The 21918-nt window shown below is 36.7% G+C and overlaps 1 protein-coding gene across 5 annotated transcripts in view; it reads left to right on the top strand.

The window, feature by feature from the left end:
• The window catches only part of ZNF385C (zinc finger protein 385C), a 243928-nt gene extending 228467 nt beyond the window's left edge, over nucleotides 1-15461 (top strand). For 4 of the 5 annotated variants that reach the window (XM_081933318.1, XM_081933317.1, XM_081933319.1 and 1 more), the window contains 6 exons: nucleotides 3357-3467; nucleotides 6188-6362; nucleotides 6581-6919; nucleotides 9208-9395; nucleotides 11641-11754; nucleotides 12885-15461. In XM_081933318.1, the coding sequence (XP_081789444.1) occupies nucleotides 3357-3467; nucleotides 6188-6362; nucleotides 6581-6919; nucleotides 9208-9395; nucleotides 11641-11754; nucleotides 12885-13106 (1149 nt within the window). In that variant the 3' untranslated portion in view covers nucleotides 13107-15461. The remainder of the gene's footprint in view (nucleotides 1-3356; nucleotides 3468-6187; nucleotides 6363-6580; nucleotides 6920-9207; nucleotides 9396-11640; nucleotides 11755-12884) is intronic. The other variant, XM_081933320.1, reaches the window with a different exon arrangement.
• Nucleotides 15462-21918: the final 6457 nt, after the last annotated feature.

Genomic DNA, 21918 nt, shown 5'->3' with positions numbered 1-21918 from the left:
TGCCATGTAAACTATCCAGCTTATTTTATCTTTCTTATCGACAATTGTTAAGTCTGGGGTGTTATGTGGCAGGTGCATGTCTGTTTGAAATTTAAAATCCCAGAGCACTTTAGCTTCTTCATTTTCTATTATTTTATCTATTTTATGGTCCCACTAGTTCTTGCTTGCAAAGTGGTGTCTCTTGCGGATATTCCAATGCACCATTGTGCTATTTTGTCATGCTGTTGTTTATAGTCAGTCTATGCAATCTTCTTGCAGCAACTAACCAAGTGGTTGACTGTTTCTTCAATTTCTTTACAAAAGAGCCACTTTTTCAGTTCTGGCTTTGTATGCATTTGCTCTTAAGGCTTGATCTTGTGCAGCCAGAATTAGCACTTCTGTCTCTTTCTTCAACTGATCTGGTCTTAGACTGCTTTTTAATGTATTGGCCATATAATATTTTGTCTTTCCATGTCTGTTTTCTGTTCTTCATTTTTGTAGGCCAGCTTGGTCTCTCCAGTATTCAGTAAGCCTTCCTGATATACTAGTTTCAGTGCCTCTCCTTCACTACCTTTCAGATAGTCTTCTGGTGCCCCCTTTTTCCCCTTCAATCTTCTGATATAGTACTTGCAACATTCCATAACCACCTATTTTCCTTGGTAAGTAGAGTCTGTCAATAATGCTGTAAGAATGAAGGTCATGACTTATTGTCATTATTTTTTTGGTCTTCATATCCAGGGCTTTTAGTTCTGCTTGAGTCCAATCCACTATTTAATGCCTGGAATTGCCAATGAATTAATTGTCTTGATGGTATTTTGTCCACTAATTTTGGATATTAAGATCTTCTTCACTCTCTTGATGTATTCATCTCTAACCTTTTTCTTGACTTCAGTGTGCTTGATGTCAGCCTGAAGAAGGCCTAGATATTTGTAATAATTGTCTTCATTCAGACTTTTGATGTTATTTCTATAAGGCACCTTGATTCATTCAGTTTTCACTATTTTTCTCATTTAGTGGCAAGCATGGCACATTTGTCTAGTCCAAATTCTATTGCAATATCTTGAACAGTGTAGAACAAAAATAACAGTAGCTATTTTAGATGGGATTCTTCCATACAGCTTCAGATCATCCATGTAAAGGAGGATGTAAACCCTGGCAGATATTTTTATATTTGATAACTATGGTCTGACTTGCTCAGTATGGTTGACAGTGGAATCTGTGCAGTGACAAAACAGTAGTGGTGATAGTGAGTCTCTTTGAAAAATTCTCTCTCGATACTAACCTCTCCCAATCTATCAACATTGATCAGCAACCGTATCAATTGTGCCATCAATCTTTGCAGAAAAATTGTGCTGTTTGTACTGATTCCTGCTATTTCTAGGTACTTGATTATTCAATTTTGTGAAGTGAGTTGAATGCCTTCTTGTAATCAATCCATACTACATTCAAGTTGGTCAACTTTTTCTTGCAGTTTTCCAGAATCATCTTGTCAATTAACAATTGATCCTTTGTTCTTCTTGTGTTTGGATGGTTTCCCTTCTGTTCAGAAAAGGGAATCATCTTCATGCTTTGGAGGCACAGGCAGGCACTGGTTGGCCTTTGATTTATCATAGCAGGCTTTGTTTTTCAATTTTACACATTGGATGTTGAAAATAATCACAAAAGGAACAGAATATACATCCACATGCTGTTCAATTCATAGAGAAGTTATTCACATCACTAGTCACTTTTCTCCAAAAATAATCACAATACCTTTTTCTCCTTTTGGAGATATTGTGGATCTATATTTATACCACCCTTGTATGCCACATCCTTGCATCAGGTTGGTGTTATCGAAAACAAATTGCTGTCAACTGTAGTATAAAAACTTCCTTTCCTCTCTTAAAATCTCTGATAGATCACTCTTTCAGTATCTATCTATCCCTTTCATTTTTATTGCAAATGAATCAGTAAAAAATTATCATAATGATGGTGGGTGTACTTTAATTATCTATTGTTTGTTGCCATTTCCATTTACTTTGGTGATGGGATTTAGGGGTCCAAATAATGATTCCCTTGTTTGCACACTTTGCCTGCCAGACTGATGCACCTGTCTGGGCAACTAAATAGCTTTGCTGAGAAATAAGATCACCTTCAAACCTCAATCTCTTTCTCGTCCCATTCTTCTTGATAGCCAGCTCTGGGGAAAATATCTTTCACAACCACAGGGATAAAAGAACAATGCTTATATTATAGATTATAGCTGTGGTCAATTCTATAGAATTAGATTATATTTTTCCTTATGTTTTTCACCTTTGTAGTTCTTACTCTAACCTTTTTCCTCTATTTACAAGTATTGTGAATATTTAAACATGAGAGTTAATGAAAACCAGCAAAAACAAATTTCTTTAAAGCAGAATGTAATAGAAATGGTTTCCAGCAGTATTCTCTCAATCTGGATGTTAAACAAGTGCTGGTTTTTAAGTTCTTTTGACTTGGCCCTTGAGACATCAGGCAATTATTGAAATGTTACTTCCTCAAGCTCCGTTTCCTATCACAGCATAAATTATCTTCCACATCAGCAATTTCTAGAGAAGCACGATGTTCTTGAGAAGTTTATAGTGTTTTTCCAATTGCAAGATCTGTAATGGCTGACACATTTCTATGAAAGCTTGCCCAACAATGTCTTTTTGCAACAACTTTCAGCTTGTAGAGAAGACTGACACAACTTACAGAGAAGAATGGGCCATCGCCACATTAAAAATAATTGCAGGCCCCAGAGGAATAGCTGACATCCTGATCAGTTGCTTCACAGCATAAAAATCTCAATGGAATTAGCATTGTAGAAGGTGCTAAGGAAAGGTTTTACCCCTTAACCATTGCCACCAGCAGAATTCTTTGCCATTTTCAGCTGAAGGTGGAGAGGAAGTAACTAGTGCCATTTAGACCAGAGAAGGTCCCTGTACAGGTACTTGAGCAATTGCATTCCAGTCTCAGGGCTGGGAAAGTCATGGCTAAGAATCCATTAGCTTGTAACGGCAGGAAAAAAAGCATTTATAATTTTAAATCTCAGAGCCAACATATAGGCTTGATTTTTGTGTTCTGCAGCAGGGCCTGCATTGTGTCTCCAATATATGACACATCTAGCTGTATCAAATCCTCAAAGGTTCTATTTTTTGCTAGTTCCTGACTAAGGACCGAGGTTTTGGAGGAGCAGAGTTTTATAGCCATGCATGACCCAAATCTGACAGATGAGGACATTTCCTCAGCAAACAAGCAAATGTTCTATGATGCTATGAAGGCAGTTTATGGAAAGCACAAAGACAATTTTACATGCCTGGCTCTCAGAGCACCAGCTAACTTGGCTCCATTTATCTTCACATCCTTCCCCTCTCTAGATGGATCCAGTACAAAAGGCAGTAATCAACCATACCTTTGGTGTTCCCAATCCACTTAAGAAGAAGCAGTTCATCTCTTGTAATATTTGTCATCTGAGATTCAACTCTGCGGTAAGCTACATCCCTGAAACATTAGGACCAAACAGATAGGAAGGCAAAAGGAAGAGGAGAACTACAATATAGATAGCTATGTCAATTTTGCTTATGAGGGCACAACAGTTCACGTCTTGTTTTAGTGTTCAAAGTGCCTAATTAAATAATTTGTGAGGAAGGTCATAATTAGCAATGCCTTCCATATTCTACAGTCCCAAGGCTGAAACTGTCTTAAAGCTAAACTTGTGGTAGACTTTGGCAAAGATGAGACTTGGGTTGGTGTAGGCCTGATTTATGGTTCCCTTAGATTCACAGACAAGTCATATTAACAAGTCTCATCAAAGAAAGAACATCCACTACAGACAGCGCTATCAAGACATTGTTTAATGCACTATCCAAATCAAGATCTCGTGCTTCTTCCTCTAAGTTTCTTCCCCTAAAATGTTGCAAGGGAAACAAATTAGAATCCTAACTGTTGGATGATTTATTTAATAAACTATGGATAAAGACTCTTGGCTTGTTCACCATGCTCCCTCATTGAAAGGGCCCACTGTCATCAGAAAAAAGCATGATACTTTGCTTGCATATAAGCCATAAAATATTGTGTATCGTATAACGCATGCAAGTTCATTGGATGTCAATTCTTTCATCTCTTTTGGGGAAAAAAACAGATATTATACATTTTTGCAGGAAATAATCTTTTTCTTGCTGTTCTACCACCTGTGTTTATTTCCTTTTGTTTTTGAGGTGGGGGAGTGAGAAGAGAAGCAGCCTCTTAAGGGCTTGCAAAGGGAAACCATACATTGGTGTTCTCCTTTATTTTGCATTCAATAAGTCAGGCTGGCAGCTTGTATAGAAAAGTGTTTTATCTGGGAGACTCATTCCATTGGTTTTCAGCCGGTGTGCGTTACTTGAATCTGGCCAAAAGAAGGGGCTGCAGTACAAAGTCCATATTATATTGGTGCAGTTCGGCATTTATATAAAAGCTGTGACCAAAAAAAATAATAATTCCTGGGCAGATTTTTTTTATTCTATGCTATTCTAAAACATTATCTAAATTCACTCATTCAAAGTAACATAGTTCTGTATAGTTCTAAAGGGGGCAGAATTATTTATTTATGTAGATTTATTAGAACCAACCGAGTAATGTTCCTTGACTAACACAAATCTTAATGTTGTATATTTTCCTGTACTTTCTAAAAAACTATTTGAGATAATTTGATCACTCCTCTACCCATATAAATTAATATGCAAGCTAAAAGGCATCCCACAAAGGGCCTGTGAAACAGGAGCATCTAAGGTTTACCGGCCTTATTTTGGATTGGCTACCTAGATGCAAGGAGAACAAAAATATCAAGCAGTGCTTCTTTGTCCCAATAAAAGCCTGCCCATAATCTGAGTTACTAAGTGACCTTCAGCACTACCCCATTTGAACTGTGTGGGCCCTCTAGCAAAGCATTACGTCCTCTGTTTTCATTTTGTACATGTACACACGTACGCACATATACCCACCCCCCCTTCACCATCAGGCTCCTGTTTCATCTGATGACTTTCACTCCCTCCCTGCCTCATGCTGTGCATCCATATAATTCAATTCCTGGCATTGTTCATTGCCTGGCGAAATGGAGATAAGACACGTTGCCCCTGATTAAATGCAGCCCATTTCTTGTTTCAAAAATCGCTTTTGGGGAAAAAAAAAAAGGGAAAATTAAAATATGCAGCTTCAGAAAAAATATGCAGTAGGCAGTTTTGCAACACAAAAATAAAATAATATAACTAAATGTATTCACTTGAAATAGAGGGGAAGAGAAGGACATAAATGACAACTATTGTCCCTTCCTGGAATGCAGAGCTAACATGAAGTCTATATTCCCAGGCAGCCATGGCAGTTCTTCATATACAGTTTGTGTGAGTTTACATTTTGTGCTTTCCTGTGTCCGGGTCTTTAGCTTTTCAGAGAAAAGAATGAATAACTAAAGTATGTGTTAATGTCCTCTGCCTGTTCACTGCTGATAAAATATTTTAAAAAAAAAAAAATACAAAAGACTACAATGTATTCCCCCCCCCCCCCCCTCCAAAAGCCTGTGTACCTCTCAGTCAAAGACAGTTTTCCTGATTCTCACTACAATGAATGGCTCTCGGGCAAATTCATGAGAATTTAAGTCCAATCTGAATTGAAATGAGGGTGTTACATTAGTTTGCATAATGGCTGAAGAAAGAAATAGAAGTGCTCAATGCCCAAAAAGGAGAGGTATGGAAAATTCTTGCTCTTGCTCTTTTCATGTTTGTGTGTGTGTGTGTTGTTGTTGTTGTTGTTTTTGGTGGGAGATGTTTAGTTAATGCATGAAATCACATTTTTATCCTCACATTCTTAAAAGACCCACTTCACTTGTGCACTCACTGTCTTTCACTTGGCCTGCCTATCTATATAGCTTTTTCCAAAGGCTCAAATGGGAGGAAGATGTACACAGAAAGATTATTTTTGTGCTGCTCCTAATACTGAGAGGAAAAAATGGAAATGGAGAAAACTGGAGAAAAATAGCAAGGTAGTTGGGGGGAAATGTCATCTGCTGCTTCAGCAGGGAGATAACCAGGCTTCAAAGTGCTCTCTACCAACTAGAAAAATGGGCTTTGCAAATCATTTTGCATTATAGTCTCTCTTTGATCTTCCGTAATATGGAATGGCCTTAATACTCTTCTCCATCACTCAACACTCCCCTCCCGTTTATCTCTCTCAGAATCAAGCTGAGGCACATTACAGAGGCCACAAGCATGCCCGGAGACTCAAAGCCATTGAAGCAGTGAAAAATAAGCACAAGACAGCTGACAATAGCAGCAGCAGCCAAGAAAAAATGGCTAACTTTGAAGCTGCACTAGATATCAGCAGAGACACCACCACCAACAGCAGCAGAGGTAAGGGGCAAGCTGATCTAGGAAGAGGCATTCTTCTAGGTAGATTTTAGTTTGAGAAATTTTCATATTTTCCTGTAATTGACTTCTTCTGTTGCGTAGCAGAAGAATAATCTTAGCTGAGATGCCACTATAATGGAAGGAAATGCTAGTTACCTTAAAGGCTAGTTAATCTTAAAACCACAATTTAGAGGAAAATAAATGTCTTCCTTTTTTATTAGCACAACCCAGTAGCTTGCTAGGATTGAGTCAACCAATGGCAGAACATTGCAACCTCATGCTGATGTCCCCGACAGAGGAATCACAAGCCAAGATACCTACTGGCGTCCTGTCCCTGGTGTCCCCATCAGTTTCAGAGCCCTTGGAAGTTGCTTCAGATAGTGCAAGTGTGAGACCAGCAGCAGCAGCTGGTATGGAGGTGCCAGCAACTGAATCTGGAGGAACCGCCGGCTCAGCAGCAGAGGTGGAGAAAGAGGGAAAGAAAATCAAGCAGCACTTGTACTGTCCCACTTGCAAAGTAACAGTTAACTCTGCCTCTCAATTGGAGGCTCATAATTCTGGTAAGGAGCCTTCACATGGGTTTTCTCCAGCTACCCCATAAAAGGCCAGGCTAGATGTATAATGTGTCAACCACTGCTGTAAAAGATACGACATCTGGAGCCTATTGCATGTAGCCCATGATAATTCACTTACAGAGGCATCTGCAGGATGCAAGGCTTTTGGCAAAACAATGAAATCAGAGTCACAATGCAAACCTCACACCTTTTGTACATGCATGCATCATCATGATTACATATACAAAAGGAGAGAACTTGCATCACCATGGTGCAGGACTCTTTTCATTATTTGCCTTCTTGCCCACTCCAATATCTCTGTTCATTTCACCTCCCAAAAGCATTTGTCTAGGTAGAGATACTGGATCAAGGTAGTTCCATGGTAGCAATAAGAGGGATAAGTTACTCCTCTTCCTCGACAGAAAATGTTAAGTGCTACCAAAAATATACCATCTTGCCTCATTGATATTGATAGACTTTAATAACTGAACCTGACAAAAACCATAATGAAAACTTCCCCGATCTGGCATCCTTCTGGGATTGGAACTCCCAGAATTCTCAATACGTGCAGAGGCTGCCACCTAGAGAAGGTAACCTATTAATCTATTTTTATTCCCAATGAACAGATTTTGTTTCAGTTAACTATGCTAAAAACATACACGTCTGACTTTGGGGATTCTTAATCAATACCTAACAATTACTAAATATTTGTTTTGTTCATTAGTAGATTTTTTATGTTAGCATTCTCTCAGCAGACATGATGATAGGCTATCCATAGAATAGAAGAGATACAGTAATATGAAAGCCACGAGAAGCAGGTATGTTGAAATCAGGAGTCATTTACAGATACTGCCTGCCAGATTTTACAATAACGGTGTACTTTGTCACTTGAGTAAAATGAAATGTATTCAAAAGCTTGAGAGTTTTACAAATTCTTTGCTTTCTGAATCAAAAAATGATTAGACAAATAGGTTTGTTTTTACTAACGTATTTGTCATCTGCTGATTGCATATTTCTTGAAAAGAACTGGGATTCCAAGTTCTATCTGTATTCTTTTCTGTTCTCAAAGAAAGAACAACTGTATTTTTTCTATCCTTACATGATGCATTGTAAGATCCCTTTGCAGCAAGCCAATTAAGCCAAGAAGCTGTAATATTTCCTTTATTTTACATATACATACATACATACATACATACATACATACATACATACGCAACAAAATTTGACTTTCTATTTTGCTTAGGAAAATTTTTATTTTCCCCACCTTCATCATCTTTCAATTATTTCAGTGTTTCTTTTCTTATCTCCCCTGATCTGATGATTGCTTAACATGCTTGACATTGTAGTTCAGTACACCTTGAGTACACTAAGCTAAAGTAGATTAGACTAACCTCATGAAGAATGTTAATGAACTTGAACGCCTACTTGCTTTTGTGAAACTTTTGGATTTTATTCTGTATTGTTGTTCTTGAATTGTAGAATTTTCTGTCTATAAAACAATGAGCTGCTTCATTTTGACTCTTAATTTTTAAGGTTGTCATTTTGTTATGTCTTACTTTTTCAGGCAAAACAAGGAATTACAATGATGATAATTAAAAATAAAGAAAAACCAATTCACTTGGGATTTGACCTTGTCTTACTTGCTATCTCTATTTCAAATAATAATAATAATAATAATAATAATAATAATAATAATAATAATAATAATAATAATAATAATAATAATAATAATAGTACATCTTAAAAAGGTACTTGGTTGATACCTAGGATGCTGGCAGCAATTCATATCAACCATCAGTACTAGTCAAGGGTATTTATGATACATGTTCAGTTGACTGAGTTTCAGGTTTAATGAGTAAAGTAAATAACAATAACAACAACAACAAACAAAGGTGACCCCTACATGGTACAATTGTCAGAAAGGCAAGATAAGATCATAAAACCTTTTTAAAAAATAGATTATCATAAAAGAATGCATAAACTTATACCACTCTTTCTAGCCTGTTGCCTTAACCATTATTGGCCCCCAAACGATATATTAAATTTAACAATATAGTAAGATGCATAAAAAGTGCATTTAACAAGGAAACAAGAACAAAAATATAACATATAATGCAGAGATTGTGTCAGAGACCTGACCTAGGATATAGCCAACTTGACTCTGGCATCATGGCATTGCCCCATCCTATTGATAACTGGTGGTGTCTGCCTCTTAGACCACTTCCTGCTTATCAAGGTGCAAGAAGCAAGTTTCCTTTTTTGTTCCCAACTCATCTTCTCTTCCCTACTCCCAGGAGCAAAGCACAAATTGATGCTGGAAGGGCAGACTGTTTTGCCAAGGCGAAGCCGAGGGAAGGTTCTCTCTCGAGCAGGACACAAGCCCAAACGGATTGGCAGTAAGGGCAGCCTCAACATTCAGAACAAGGCCTTCCAATGCCAGGTGTGCGAGATCTTTGTCAACTCAGAGACACAACTCAAACAGGTAAGCAGATCAACATAAACAGCTCCTCTGATTGTCTGGAGGACTGTAATGAGAGTCATGCTGAATTTTGGATATTTTTGAAGGAAGCATTTTAAAATGGAAAGAAAAGGGGGAATAGAGAAATAATCTTAACTCCCTACTTTTACCCCCACATTTCAGCTTAGGCCTTTTATTAAGTATCTATTAAGATATTTAATGAAGTTAAGAGATGAAATTACACTGCAAACAGAAATTTTACTATTCTGTACTGTTGGCTAAAGTGAGGGTTACATTAAGACACCTGAAGCATCATCTCAACAGTTCTTGTAAAATAAGCAAAGTCACATCTTAAAGGGCAATCGGTGAAAAAGGAACATGGAAGGCCAGCTGCTTATGCCTTAAAACTTTCTGCTTCAAATGTTGTCCTAGACTAGGCAGTTTTCCACTCTCAGTACATTTGAAGTTTGTGCAATATTTGCCTTCCAGGAAATCCTACACAAATGACTTTTCCAATGACGAGAGAATGATGAAATTTAATGCATAAAAGTCTTCTTTATAAAGTTTCTAATTGATTAATTAATTGGAAATGCTTTGTGCAACTTGAGTAAAAGTAACAAGAAGGCTAAAAAGCAGCAGCATACCAAAAACAAAAACAACAATACCGAGAACACTTTATTCCACTGACCCCATTTAATGGACATCAGATATAATTGGGCAAGATTTCCGTCTCAACAACTTCCTGAAATAACAGACAAATCTTTTCAATCCAAAGCAGTCCATGCTAAATGTTACATTTACATTACATTTACATTAATTTCATGCCATCATGTTGATTTACCTTATTTACATAATGATCTGAATATATTAATAGTGGAAATTACATCATTTGCATTTATTTACGTCATTTGTGTAATAACATCATTACCCAAATAATGTCATTCACGTCAAAGTGTGTCATTTGCATAATGACATAATGACACAAATCACCATAAATGATGTAATTTGCAATTTAATCACCATTGAGGAATAATAGACACCCTCCCCCAGTGGGGAGCTTTTACTGTATTAGTAGCATCTCTGGTAACTATGAATTGAAACACACACAGAGAGTAAATAGCAACTTAACTCTTCAGACACTTTTTATAAAATAGCCACACAAGAACAGAATTTCAAAAGAACCAGCAAGAAGAGAAAGCATACGGTTAGAGGGGAGCATTTGCACCTTTATAGAGCAAGAGAATATTTGAAAAGGAAACATTTGATTGAGTAAGGAAACATCATAGAAAAGAGTTGGAGACCATTCAAGAAGCTGGGTGCAGTTGAGAAGATTCTTTTTTAGAGATAAATACAGCACAAATGCTGATAATAGAGGCACGAGAACCTCTCTAGCAATCCTCAACATTTGGGCAGGCTAAGCTGATATAAGAATATTTCAAATATCCCCGTTAGTTTTCATTTCAGCCACTCAGATTAGGAAAGAATGCACTCTAGAAATTGACATCTGGGGTGCCATCTTGAAGTTTTTTGCCATAAGCAAGAAAATGTAGCAATAAATTACTTTCTGCTAGCTTCTTATTTTGTGCTTCCCTTTTTAAAAGTCTTATCTTAGTAGTAATAAACAATATAAGGAATGCAGATATCATTAAAATTCAAACAATTAACTAATTTTGTTACTCTTCAGTTTTTGGTCTCGGCACAATTATTTAAAAATTCCAATATTTGTTTCTAGCAGGACATAGGCAACTAATGTCTAGATAAACAGAAAAGAAAGGAAGTACAAAATAGGAGGATAATAGAATGTAAGTGATTCACTTTAAATTTAAATAGAGCATTTTGAATATTAATTATTCAATATATGTATAAATATATGAATGAATGTATATATAAATATAATTATAATTAATAAAGTTAACTATTCTGCTCTGCATTTATCTTATTAAGGAAAAGATTCAAAGACAGTAGTTCTCGCCACCAAGACAGAGTGGTATCTATCAGGAGACAAAAGTTTCAGAGCAAATGATCAAAAATAAGAGACTTGAGGTCAAAGTGATATCAAGAAACTTGTCATATTGATCCTGTTGGTCCAGACTGAAACAGAACAGATATTTCAGCATAATTAAAGACACATCTTCCAATTCCTTCATCAAATAAAAACACAGAATAGTCTAAAGAACTGTCATTAGAAAGTTTACTAAAAGTGACAAAAGAATATTGAGGTGCTTTTATATATTGATAATGGTGGGAGCTTTTGTTTTTTCATCTACAGCATATGAGCAGTAGACGTCACAAAGACAGGCTTGCAGGGAAGCCACCAAAGCCCAAATACAGCCCGTACGGCAAACTGCAGAAGAATACTGCCCTGGCAGTGAGTATTCTCAAGGTATTTGTCACAGAAGGTGCCAGGTAACTCTGTAGTGTGTGGAAAAAGTGGGGGACAATAAGGAATTTCCCTGGTGTCTTAATTATTCTTCAAACTTCAGTCACCCACTCAGTGGAGAATTGTGTCTGAACATTAAACTGTCTCATCCTACCCCAAAATTGCAGATAGTGCTGCTCTCAGCAACATTTGGAAATTAGAGTGAGAGACAACAGCTTGCATGAGAGGAAACAAGAAGAGCAGTGGGACAGATCAGCTCAAAGAGGTTACAATTCCTAGAATTCCCTTTTCTCTTTATGCCTCGTCTTGTAGTGCATAATTAATTTAGCGGTAGGAAATGTAGCAGGACTGTTACAGTAGCTGTGACACCAGATAGCTGTTTAAAAAGTACTGGGCAAATACATGGATAGATCTACTATCTTATACATACTGTTTATGTATAAATGAAAAACCCTCCCGGAGCTGTTGAGCACCAACAAGATGTAGCCCGTACGGCCTTTTAAAAAAGGAGGGCTTTATATTCTTAACAGGAAAAACCATTTTAAAGGATAAGAAAAGCTACATCTGGGGGTGGGGGGAGCTGTTTGCTTATCTAGTTATACCACAACCTTAGTCTCCTGCACATATATGTGCACAATTGAATACACCTCCACTACACTTGGGCCACTGTGGACAATAGATGGATATTTGAGCTGATTCAATGGGGCTATATTCTTTTAAACTTCACCCTACTCTAAAAGTAAAAGAAATTTTGTCACAATAAAGTCATATAGTGTTGCTGTCAGCCAGGGATAGAGAATATGTGGTTCTCCAGATGATGTGAAAATATAATTCACAGCATCCATTCGTTGTATTGAAATTTACCAAGCAACATTTTGAAGGCTTCATACTGGCCATTCTTATTTATAGTATTTGCATTTATAGTATTCTCAAAGTACTATTAATTCATCTACTTCAGAGCTGAATCAAGCTGTCAAATAAGTTTTGATCCTGAAGCCCCTGGTTTAAATTATTTACTGCAATATTAAAGCAAATCTTCTCTATGTTCGCCTTGTCTATTGAAGCTGCTTTGCTCATATACCATGTGTATCTCTTTGTGCTTCTTCCTTGTCCTTCATTCTCACTCTTCACAGTCCAAAGTGGCCCTGCAGAAGCATCTTACGAAGACCTTGGCTGCCCGGTTCCTGCCAAGTCCCCTGGCACCCGCCACTGTGTGTACTTTGCCCAGCCCATTAACTCTCCGACCAGCTGCTGCTACCCTCTTCCAAGCACCCATCTTTGGACCAGCACTTTTTCGATCTCCCCCAGGCCCTGTGCGAGCAGCTACAGGCCCCATTGTTTTTGCCCCTTACTAGAGAAACCCCAAAGGTTGTTTAGGTGGGGAATTGTAGACCATAGCTGTACAAAGAAAATTGGAGAGGGCTGTATTCTAAACAAAGGAAAAGCAGAATCTTTGAACTGTTTGAAGTGGAACTTCTTCGTTTGTTTGTTTGTTTGAGATTTCCACTTATGTCATTAACTCAATTATACTTGGAAATAACTTTCCTATTGTCTGATTCTCCCACAATGCACCAATCTTTCTAACTAGTAGTATACCTAGAAGCACAATCTCACTTATCCAGATGGTCATGTGGTAAAGTCAAAAGTATGCATTCAAAATATCTGTGAACTTAAAAGTATCTGTCATTTTAAAACAGAATTATATTAATTAGGAATTTGTGCAATTGGAACTCCAAAGAGGCTTCTTTTCCAAAATGCACCTTTTATGAAAATCAGATTTGCAGTTTCTAATTCAATTTACATTACCCTTCCCATAATTACAGATTTAAGGAAAACAGTAATAATTGATAAATATGTATTGTACTCCTTGTAAGTTACTAAGATATCACTATATTTCATAAAGGAACTGAAATAGGTTTTTAAATTGAAGGAGAGAAAGAAGAAGAGAATAGCTGTTTAAGTATGGACACAAGAGAGAGAGAATAAGAAAAGTGTTGTTGTGTAGGTAGAAAAATGTACGTTGGAGGTTTTTTGCTTATGTATGAAATAAGAATGGGATTTAAAGAAAGAAGGGTACAGAGATAGATTTTTTTCAGATCTTAAGTCAGCCTTTCCCAGTTGGGTGTCCTTTTAGCTATATTGACAAGATCCAGAATTTTGAGCCAACCTGAGAATTCTTATAGTTTCAACATAATCAAAAGGTACCCTAGTGGGGAAGACTGTCTGGAGACTATCTTTATAGATATTATGGTGTGTATTGTCTAAGGTGAAGGAGTGGTGCTGGTAAGAATATGGAACCCTGTAGAAAATGCACAATATGGTTCACACGTAATTGCTATGTGTCCTTGAATATTTGAAACTACTTATTTCCCAATTTCTGTTATCATATTCATGATAGTCTAAAGGAACAAACCACTGCTGGGACCTACTTAAACCTACTGAATGAAGAAGAAAGATGAGCCAGGATTTCCATGGTGACGTCATTCATAGAAGGATTAATGTCAGCAATGTCAAAGTAGTAGAGCTCAAGTTTGAGGACAGCTGGATTTCATATTTTAGGAGCAAAATCCAAAGCATAAAAAATTACTCTATTAGAAATATGTTACTAATCACTAGTTCCAATATAATACTTTTGAATTTAATGAATTTATTACAAGTATGCATATTGCAATTTTGTGCAAATGAGCTAATATTGCTTACTCTCAGATAATATTGTATGCTGCAGTTTTCTGGAGCTTTTTGGTTGACTGAAAAAAAAATGTACCTAGTTCATAAATATCTAGGACTGTAGTAATGGGTCAGAGATTGCTGCCCTATTTCCCATTGCAATGCATAGGATGTTGCTGCTCAGAAACCAAATCCCACATGACTGAAAGTTGGAAAAGATGTATATACAATAGCCATTCACTTCAGCAAATGAAGCAAGCCATGGACAATCTTCCAATATTATTAGTTATTGGATATAGGAGTTTATTTTTTCACTTGCCTAAGTTATGGATATCAGTCAAATACAAAGCATAACTAAAATCTATTGACTGAAGCTTTCTTCTGTTTTGCTTGCAGCTGTAATAATCCCTGACACTTTAAGAGAAATAGGGGAATTTTTTCCAGGGCAGTTCTTTAGATTTGGCTCATTTTATGGGGAGTGGGTGTCTATAGTAATGGGCTGCAGAGATTTGGCAGAACACTTTTGCTACTCTAGGAAAGAAAAGCAGGGAAATTTATCTTAAGTGAGGGACCTCAACTAAGAAGTTTGACCTGTATAACAACAGGTAACGATTTACCAAACGCAGGAGGGTATTTAACTACTTGTTTAGTGGCTGGTTGGTAGTGTCATCCTGGAATGAATGTTCCCTGTTACTTGGCAGAACATTTCAGAATATCACTTTACTGTGTGTTGATATATGGCCACAGAAGCAATAGAATAAATACAGGAAAAGGAGAGCAGATTAAAAAAAAATCTGTTAGACAACCACATATGAAATAGTAGGTGGCTCAAGACATTTTGAGTTAACACTATGAGCAAACTTTGTTGAGGAATAACTGGCAGATCTAGTAGGATATCAGATTCGAGATCATCCCTAGTTGCCATGCTTTATCACTTCTGCCATTCATTTAGACTGGCAATAGCTCTTCAAAATCTTTCCTCGTTCCTGCAGTTCTAGATAATTGTAGAAGCAAGTCTTCTGGAACTGGTGCTTTCCAGATGTATTGAGCCAAATTATATGCTGAATGAAAATAAGAGTTTTAAGTCCTGACATATCTGGGGAGCATCTGATTGGGAAGGCATGTTTAAGCTAATTGCACCAAATGTTTCATACTCCAGATTGCTTTTCAGGATTCTCTTTATTTTTTTCCTTTGGAACCCTCAGTTCCTTAAAACCAGCCTTAACTCAAAATCTGGAACTATTGGACGCTACAGGCAAGCCATAGAAAAAGACCATGATTGTCGTACCATTCTTATAAACTTTCCAGAGGTCTATAGTCTGACCATTATTGAGGTTCCTCAGTGCCAATTCTATTATATCATGCAACTAATCACATTAGCAAGACATCCTGTAAAGTTTTTTTCCTCTTTGATCCAGTATATCAGTAAATACAAATCTCATAAACCTGTCAACTGAAGCACGTCCTAAATACAAAGCTAACCAGTGGCCAGAGAGCATTATTGGATAGAGCTGAAATAAAACAAGCAATTATTGACGGCCCCAACTAAGTGATGAAACATTCCAATCTATGCAAAATACTAATGGAATGATTGTTATTTGGTTTCCAGGCCTGTGTTATGGTTGTTTTGTATCCAAAAGGCAAGGATGAGATCTGTGGCCAAAATCTATACATAAAAAACAAAGGTATTGCTGTCACAGTGATGTTGTAAATATGAAATGTTCCTTTTCATTGTAGAACAGCAACATCTCTTTCTTTTTATTAGATATGGAAATGTGCCAGTTGGTTTAGCCTGCTGAAACATAGGTATTGCCATGAGGAGCAGTGTACTAGCTGCCTAAAAAGTGGTAGCTTTTGAGTGCCAGGATAACAGAGTTGAAGAGGTCTGTCCGAGAACAAGAAAATTGTTTGTCAGTCCATTTGCAATACAGCCTAGTTACCTTAAATTATGTGAAAATAGACACAAAAATATTTATTGTTTTTGATTTAACATTTATAGTTCTGGGAGATTCACTTGAAACCATCCATATTTTGTTTAAGACAAATACTTTTCCAAGTGTGAGTGGGGAACAATAACTACTTGTAGGAGTAAAAATGGTTGTTGTTATCTGAATAGCACCCATGATCTCACCAAAGCATATAACTTGCAAGTCAGTTTTGCAAGTATGTCTATAAGAAAACAAAGGGTGAAACAAATATATGATATTTCGGGGGGGGGGGGGTTCTGATGGATTCATGGGGAAAAGTGCAAGATGGTCTAATGTCCAAACATTCAGCTTAATATAATGTATAACTTTTCTTGCAAAGTTGGATTCATTCTTTAAAAGTAATTGCTTTCTTCATCTGTAGAATATTGTCATAAAACTGTTTATGCTTTAGGAAACAGCAGTAACTGTTTCCTAAGGCAGTTACCTTCTGGAGGAAAACATGCAAACCTGCTCAGAATTCAACTAACACCCACATAAAATTGCTGTATATTCACCAAACCTCTGCTTCCAGCTGCTCTTAAAGCTACTTCCTAAATACTGTATTTTCCAATCTGAAACACTCAGTTTGTAGCTGAATGAAATTTTGCTAGATTGCATTAATTTGTTTAGCTTGCTCATTTCATTATAGGTTTTGCAAATATGGTGGCAGTTTCATTTCATGGGGCATGGTAATGTTACTTCATAATTCCAGCAGTTTTCTGCAAGTAGGCTGGTGATAGAAAAATAACTCTTGGCAAATAATATTTGACAAGAGGCAAAAAGAGGTAGAAATGGGAATAGCTATAGAGAACTCAAGGTTACCAGATGTCATCATCTAATAGCACCACTTAACATTTCTCTCCCTTGGCTTTTCTCCCCAAGCATGAAATAGAATCTTTCTTTTGCTTTTAATCTCAGCATCTCAGAATTGCACAACAGCTGCCCAGATGACTCCCCAATAATCCTGAAACTATCTGAAAATATTGGGAGTGGTTCTGTCAATTTAGCCCGGAGAGCTTCAGATGGGAAACTATTGCCATAGTTAGCTATTTCTAACTTTTTCGGGTTCCAGTAAGATATATAGCACCATCCTGTGCATGCTTTCCGAGATTCATGTTATATTAAGTTCAGTGTAGCTTCTGATTCCGTAATTTTGTTTAGGATTACAGCCTTGGCAAATGCTGGCTTAAATTACATCTGGAAAAGTGGATGTGGTAGATTAAACATTATAGGAATTTGCAAGGAAATCTATGGTTGAATCAGAGAATTGAATCAAACCAGGTATAGAGGACTATAATGCTTATGATAGATTCATTTCAGGGTTCTTGCCAATGTTCTCTGTTGTTTAATGTTAGTCTGCTTCAATTTCCCTCAAGACTGTGCTGCTTCCTACCAGGCATATTTTCATAATACAAGTAATTAAAAGAATAGGAAATGTATAATTCTTTTTTTAAAGTGCCTTATTCAATTGGGCAGATTTTAAAAAAACGATTGCAAAAACAATGTGCTTCCCCCTCATTCTCGTATCTTGTGTATCATCTACAGATTTATGCATATTTAGCTAATAAGATTCTGTAATATGGTAGCAATATTAGAGATGACCTTCTTATAACAGAAAATATTTGTCTTGTTCTGCATGAAATACATTGTGACTAGGTTACTATCTCAGCTGCTACTGCTAATATTATTCTATCTGTATAATAAGATGGAAATATTTTACTGGGCTTATAGGTCATTTTAATTATTATTGAGTCCAAGAGGCATATATTTACCTGACATTTGTAAATCAGATTCAAACATATGGATACAGTCATAAAATCAGAAACATATGAATGTACATAAATACTAGGTGTATTTATTATAGTAATTTAAAAAAAAAACTTAAGGATCTTAACAATACCCCAACTGCCAAGGCCAGCCAAATTTTAATGGTCTTCTTAAAAGCCAATAAAGTAAGAGCTATTTGACTTTCTGGGGAAACATCTCTATGTTCGTTTAAAAAATAAATAGAACTTCAGTGTTATATACTCAATATAAATATGTAAATAATTGCAGCAGCTACTTGTTTGTGCTATGTAAGAATAACATTCAGGTAATCAAAAAGGAAACTTGTAAATTAGGAAAAAAATGGTTTTCCTTCCCTGCTAACTTCTCAGATAGCCAAAGCACTATAGACTAAAGAGAGAAATAAAATTGGTTGGTGGGGTGGGACCCAAGCCCTTAATAAGTTAGGATGTTGCATTTCTTCATTTAGTGAGTTATTGATATTGCAAAGGTCTAGTACGGGATTCATCTTTGGAATGTGGCTGTCCTGTTTTCCAGCATTAATTGCATTGTGATTCTAGAGATGAGCCCCAGTTAACCCTAGCAACTCTGAGCAGAATTTAGAGGCCCACCTTGCTGTAAAACATCAACACGTCTAGCTAGAAGGTTGTTTTTTTTTTTTTGGTTATAGATTCCAAAACATTGGGACTGTAGATTTGTAGTGAGTAGACTGGAATAAATTGAATGCTACAAAAAGATTACAGGAATCTGGTTCAGTATGCAAAAGGCTTTTAATAAAAGAATGAAATGGGGTCAGGAAGAAAAAGAAAAGATTGATTACAGGATGGACAAAAAGTTAACAGAAGACAAGTACTGACAGATTATATAGAAATAAATAATACCAAATCATGCCTGGAATAATCTATCTATAGACAGTGCAAAGGACTGTGATAGGCTAGTATTTTGTTTGGCATATTAATAAGTTGCAGAAGTACGTTACGCAATGATTCATCAAATGCTCGTTTTATGGATGTGAATGCAGTACTATATTTTTGTGGCATTATCACTGATGTTTGGAGCATAGCCATTTGCAATGAATATAAAATAGTCTCATTTTCTATTTTTGCCATATACATATATAGTTATTTATGGGCAGCTTGATAAATTGCATGAATCCTACTTTTGTTTACCAAAACAAGCCATTATGCAAAAAAAAAAAAAACCTGCCAGCTTCACCCTACAGTATTCCATGGAACAAGTCTTAACTTTTCTCCACTCTGGTGATCTAGTTTGACTGATGGAATGATGTTTTCAAAATCCAAGAGGGTCTGAGAGCAGGCTTCTGCTTTAGTTGTGTTGCTTTCTTTGGGATGCTACTGAGTCTTTTGTTTCACAAAAAGATTCTCTTACAATGACCCTGAATGCTATCTGCAAGATTCTGCTTTACCTTTTACTGGCCTGGATATGCTACTTGAATATTAAATTACTGTAAAGTACCAGGCTCCTTATAATGACCTTTGTATACATCTTCAACTAACTTACAGGAAATTTTCCATTTATCTGAATGCCATCTTTCTTGTTGGCTGATTTGAGAATTCCTCTGGCCTTTCACTGTGATCCCCCATTTCCTTTCGCATTCAGAGCACTTCTAGGATAGTTGTATTAGCTGTGTATCTCCCTTTTCTGAAACTCCTCATTCTACTGTGTTGAATATTTGACCTATCACTGTGCTTTCCTCCCATGCAGTGATGCATTGTTTTGATTCTTTTTCCAGATATGTGAACTGGACTGTCTTTTAATAGACTACATGGGGTTGTTTCATACACCTCATTGGAAATGTGCACACTGATGTTGTGGAAATGGATATACAAGAGCAGTGTATGTACACAAACACACATTATAGGATACAAGTACACAAAACATGGAGTGAGCTTTGGCTTCTTATGACTGTATCATTTATTGTAGCAGGTTGCTCTTGAACATTTGATTTTCAAAGAATTCCTTATCAGGTCCACAGAGAGAAAATAGGATTAAAGTAGTAAAATGCTTGCCTTTTGTGAAACAAGAAAAAATCTGCATTGCTCAGAACAGGCAGCTTGTACGGCTAGTTCCAAAATGGCAGAAGAGAAGTACACCTCTGTTAATAGACATCTTACAAAATATGCAGCATACGTAAGTTAAGGCATTCTAGATAAAATTCTGATAAGCCAGAAATCTGCTCTTGATTCTACCACCCAAATCTATCCCTTTTCCCTTCTTTATAGTTCTAGCTTTATCTCAGCCCCTTGTCTCTGAATGTGCTTGCTTTCTGTCCAGTTGGAAGACATTCATCCATCACTTTTCTTCTGTAACCCCCTTCTTCATTGGTGTGCTTCACTGTTCTGGGTGACAGATTTGGAAAATAGGTCATAAAAGCACCAGTGCACCTTGAACCCTAGTGGTGCTGCTTGTAGTTTCATGGTCTTTCCATTGGCATAGATTTTCCAGCAAACCCTTGGCCTAAATGCAGCTGCCCCTCACTCTTGTACTGGCACTAGGGTTTTTGATATATTTGGCACTTTAACCCCTAGAAGCCATTTCTTCTGCTAATAGTACTATAGCAAGAAGCTGCTTTAGGAGTGCAGTGTGGATGCTTTCTTTTATAGCCCTATCCCTCTGTATCCAATGCATTAATGCCTTCATATTTAGCATAGAGTATAATATACTCCAGGTAGTGGGTAGGGCACCTAGGCCATAGTTCTTAGTAGTGTGTGTGCCCCCTACTCCCAACCAATTTTTAAAAAGTGATGCACAACATTTAAACTTTTTTTAAGGTGAAAAGACATTCAAATGACCTTAGGGACATGGCCAGTATATTGTTTTCCTCTGCCCGCTGATGATTCAATGTATATTTTTGATGTACCATATAAATATATATATATATATATATATATACACACACACACACACACACATATTATAAAAATGTTGAAATAAAAGTAAAAATATTTTGATAATCAAATTTACTTGATCTCCTGTGTTGCTTGATTGATAAAATCAAATTGTTGGGCTAAAGATCAACGTGTGCTAGATTCAGGTCAATCTTCGACCATGGGAGTTCACTGAAGGAATTTGGGCTAGTCACTTTCAGCCCAAAAGGCCAGTATTTTAGGGGAAATTAGGGAAGGGCGGTCCATAAACTGCCTTGAACTACTGAAGGAAAAGACATAAATTAAACATTTTAATAAGAGGAAACAGCTGTCAGTTCTCTTGACATGGTAGTGGATGATGGGATATATCTGCAGTTCATCTGCAGGTTGCGTTGGACTTCAGGTTAAAATGCTTTGCGAACTTTTCAATGTCTTTAGAAGCTAATGCAGCGAATCCATTATTACTATTGGGAGTCTATTACATGATTACAGCAGTGTATAAATTTGATCAATAACAGTTAATTTTCAGAGCTGGCATCTGTCACAAAAGGTCCAAGAGAATTATCTTCATACATGTACCCAAGGCTCTTGAACCAATAATTGACTAAGAGAATACTGTAGTGATGAAGGCCTGGTCTGCACAAATCTTAGATGAGATAAATTAAACTATTCTTGGGTTACGCCGTTAAAATTGTACCTTCATAAAATAAAATCCTTCTGGCTGTTGAAAACTAGTCATAATGAGGGATTCTCCACATATTCTTTTCATCCCAATTTTATCAGTTAATGACTTTTCTTGAGTGTGTATGTGGGGGGGGGGGGAGTGGATAGATCTTTATTATGAGCCACTTACAGACACA

The sequence above is a fragment of the Natrix helvetica genome (assembly GCF_964273705.1).
Source record: "Natrix helvetica genome assembly, chromosome: Z".
Lineage (NCBI taxonomy): Eukaryota > Metazoa > Chordata > Lepidosauria > Squamata > Natricidae > Natrix > Natrix helvetica.
This window is presented reverse-complemented; position numbering and strand designations above follow the sequence as displayed.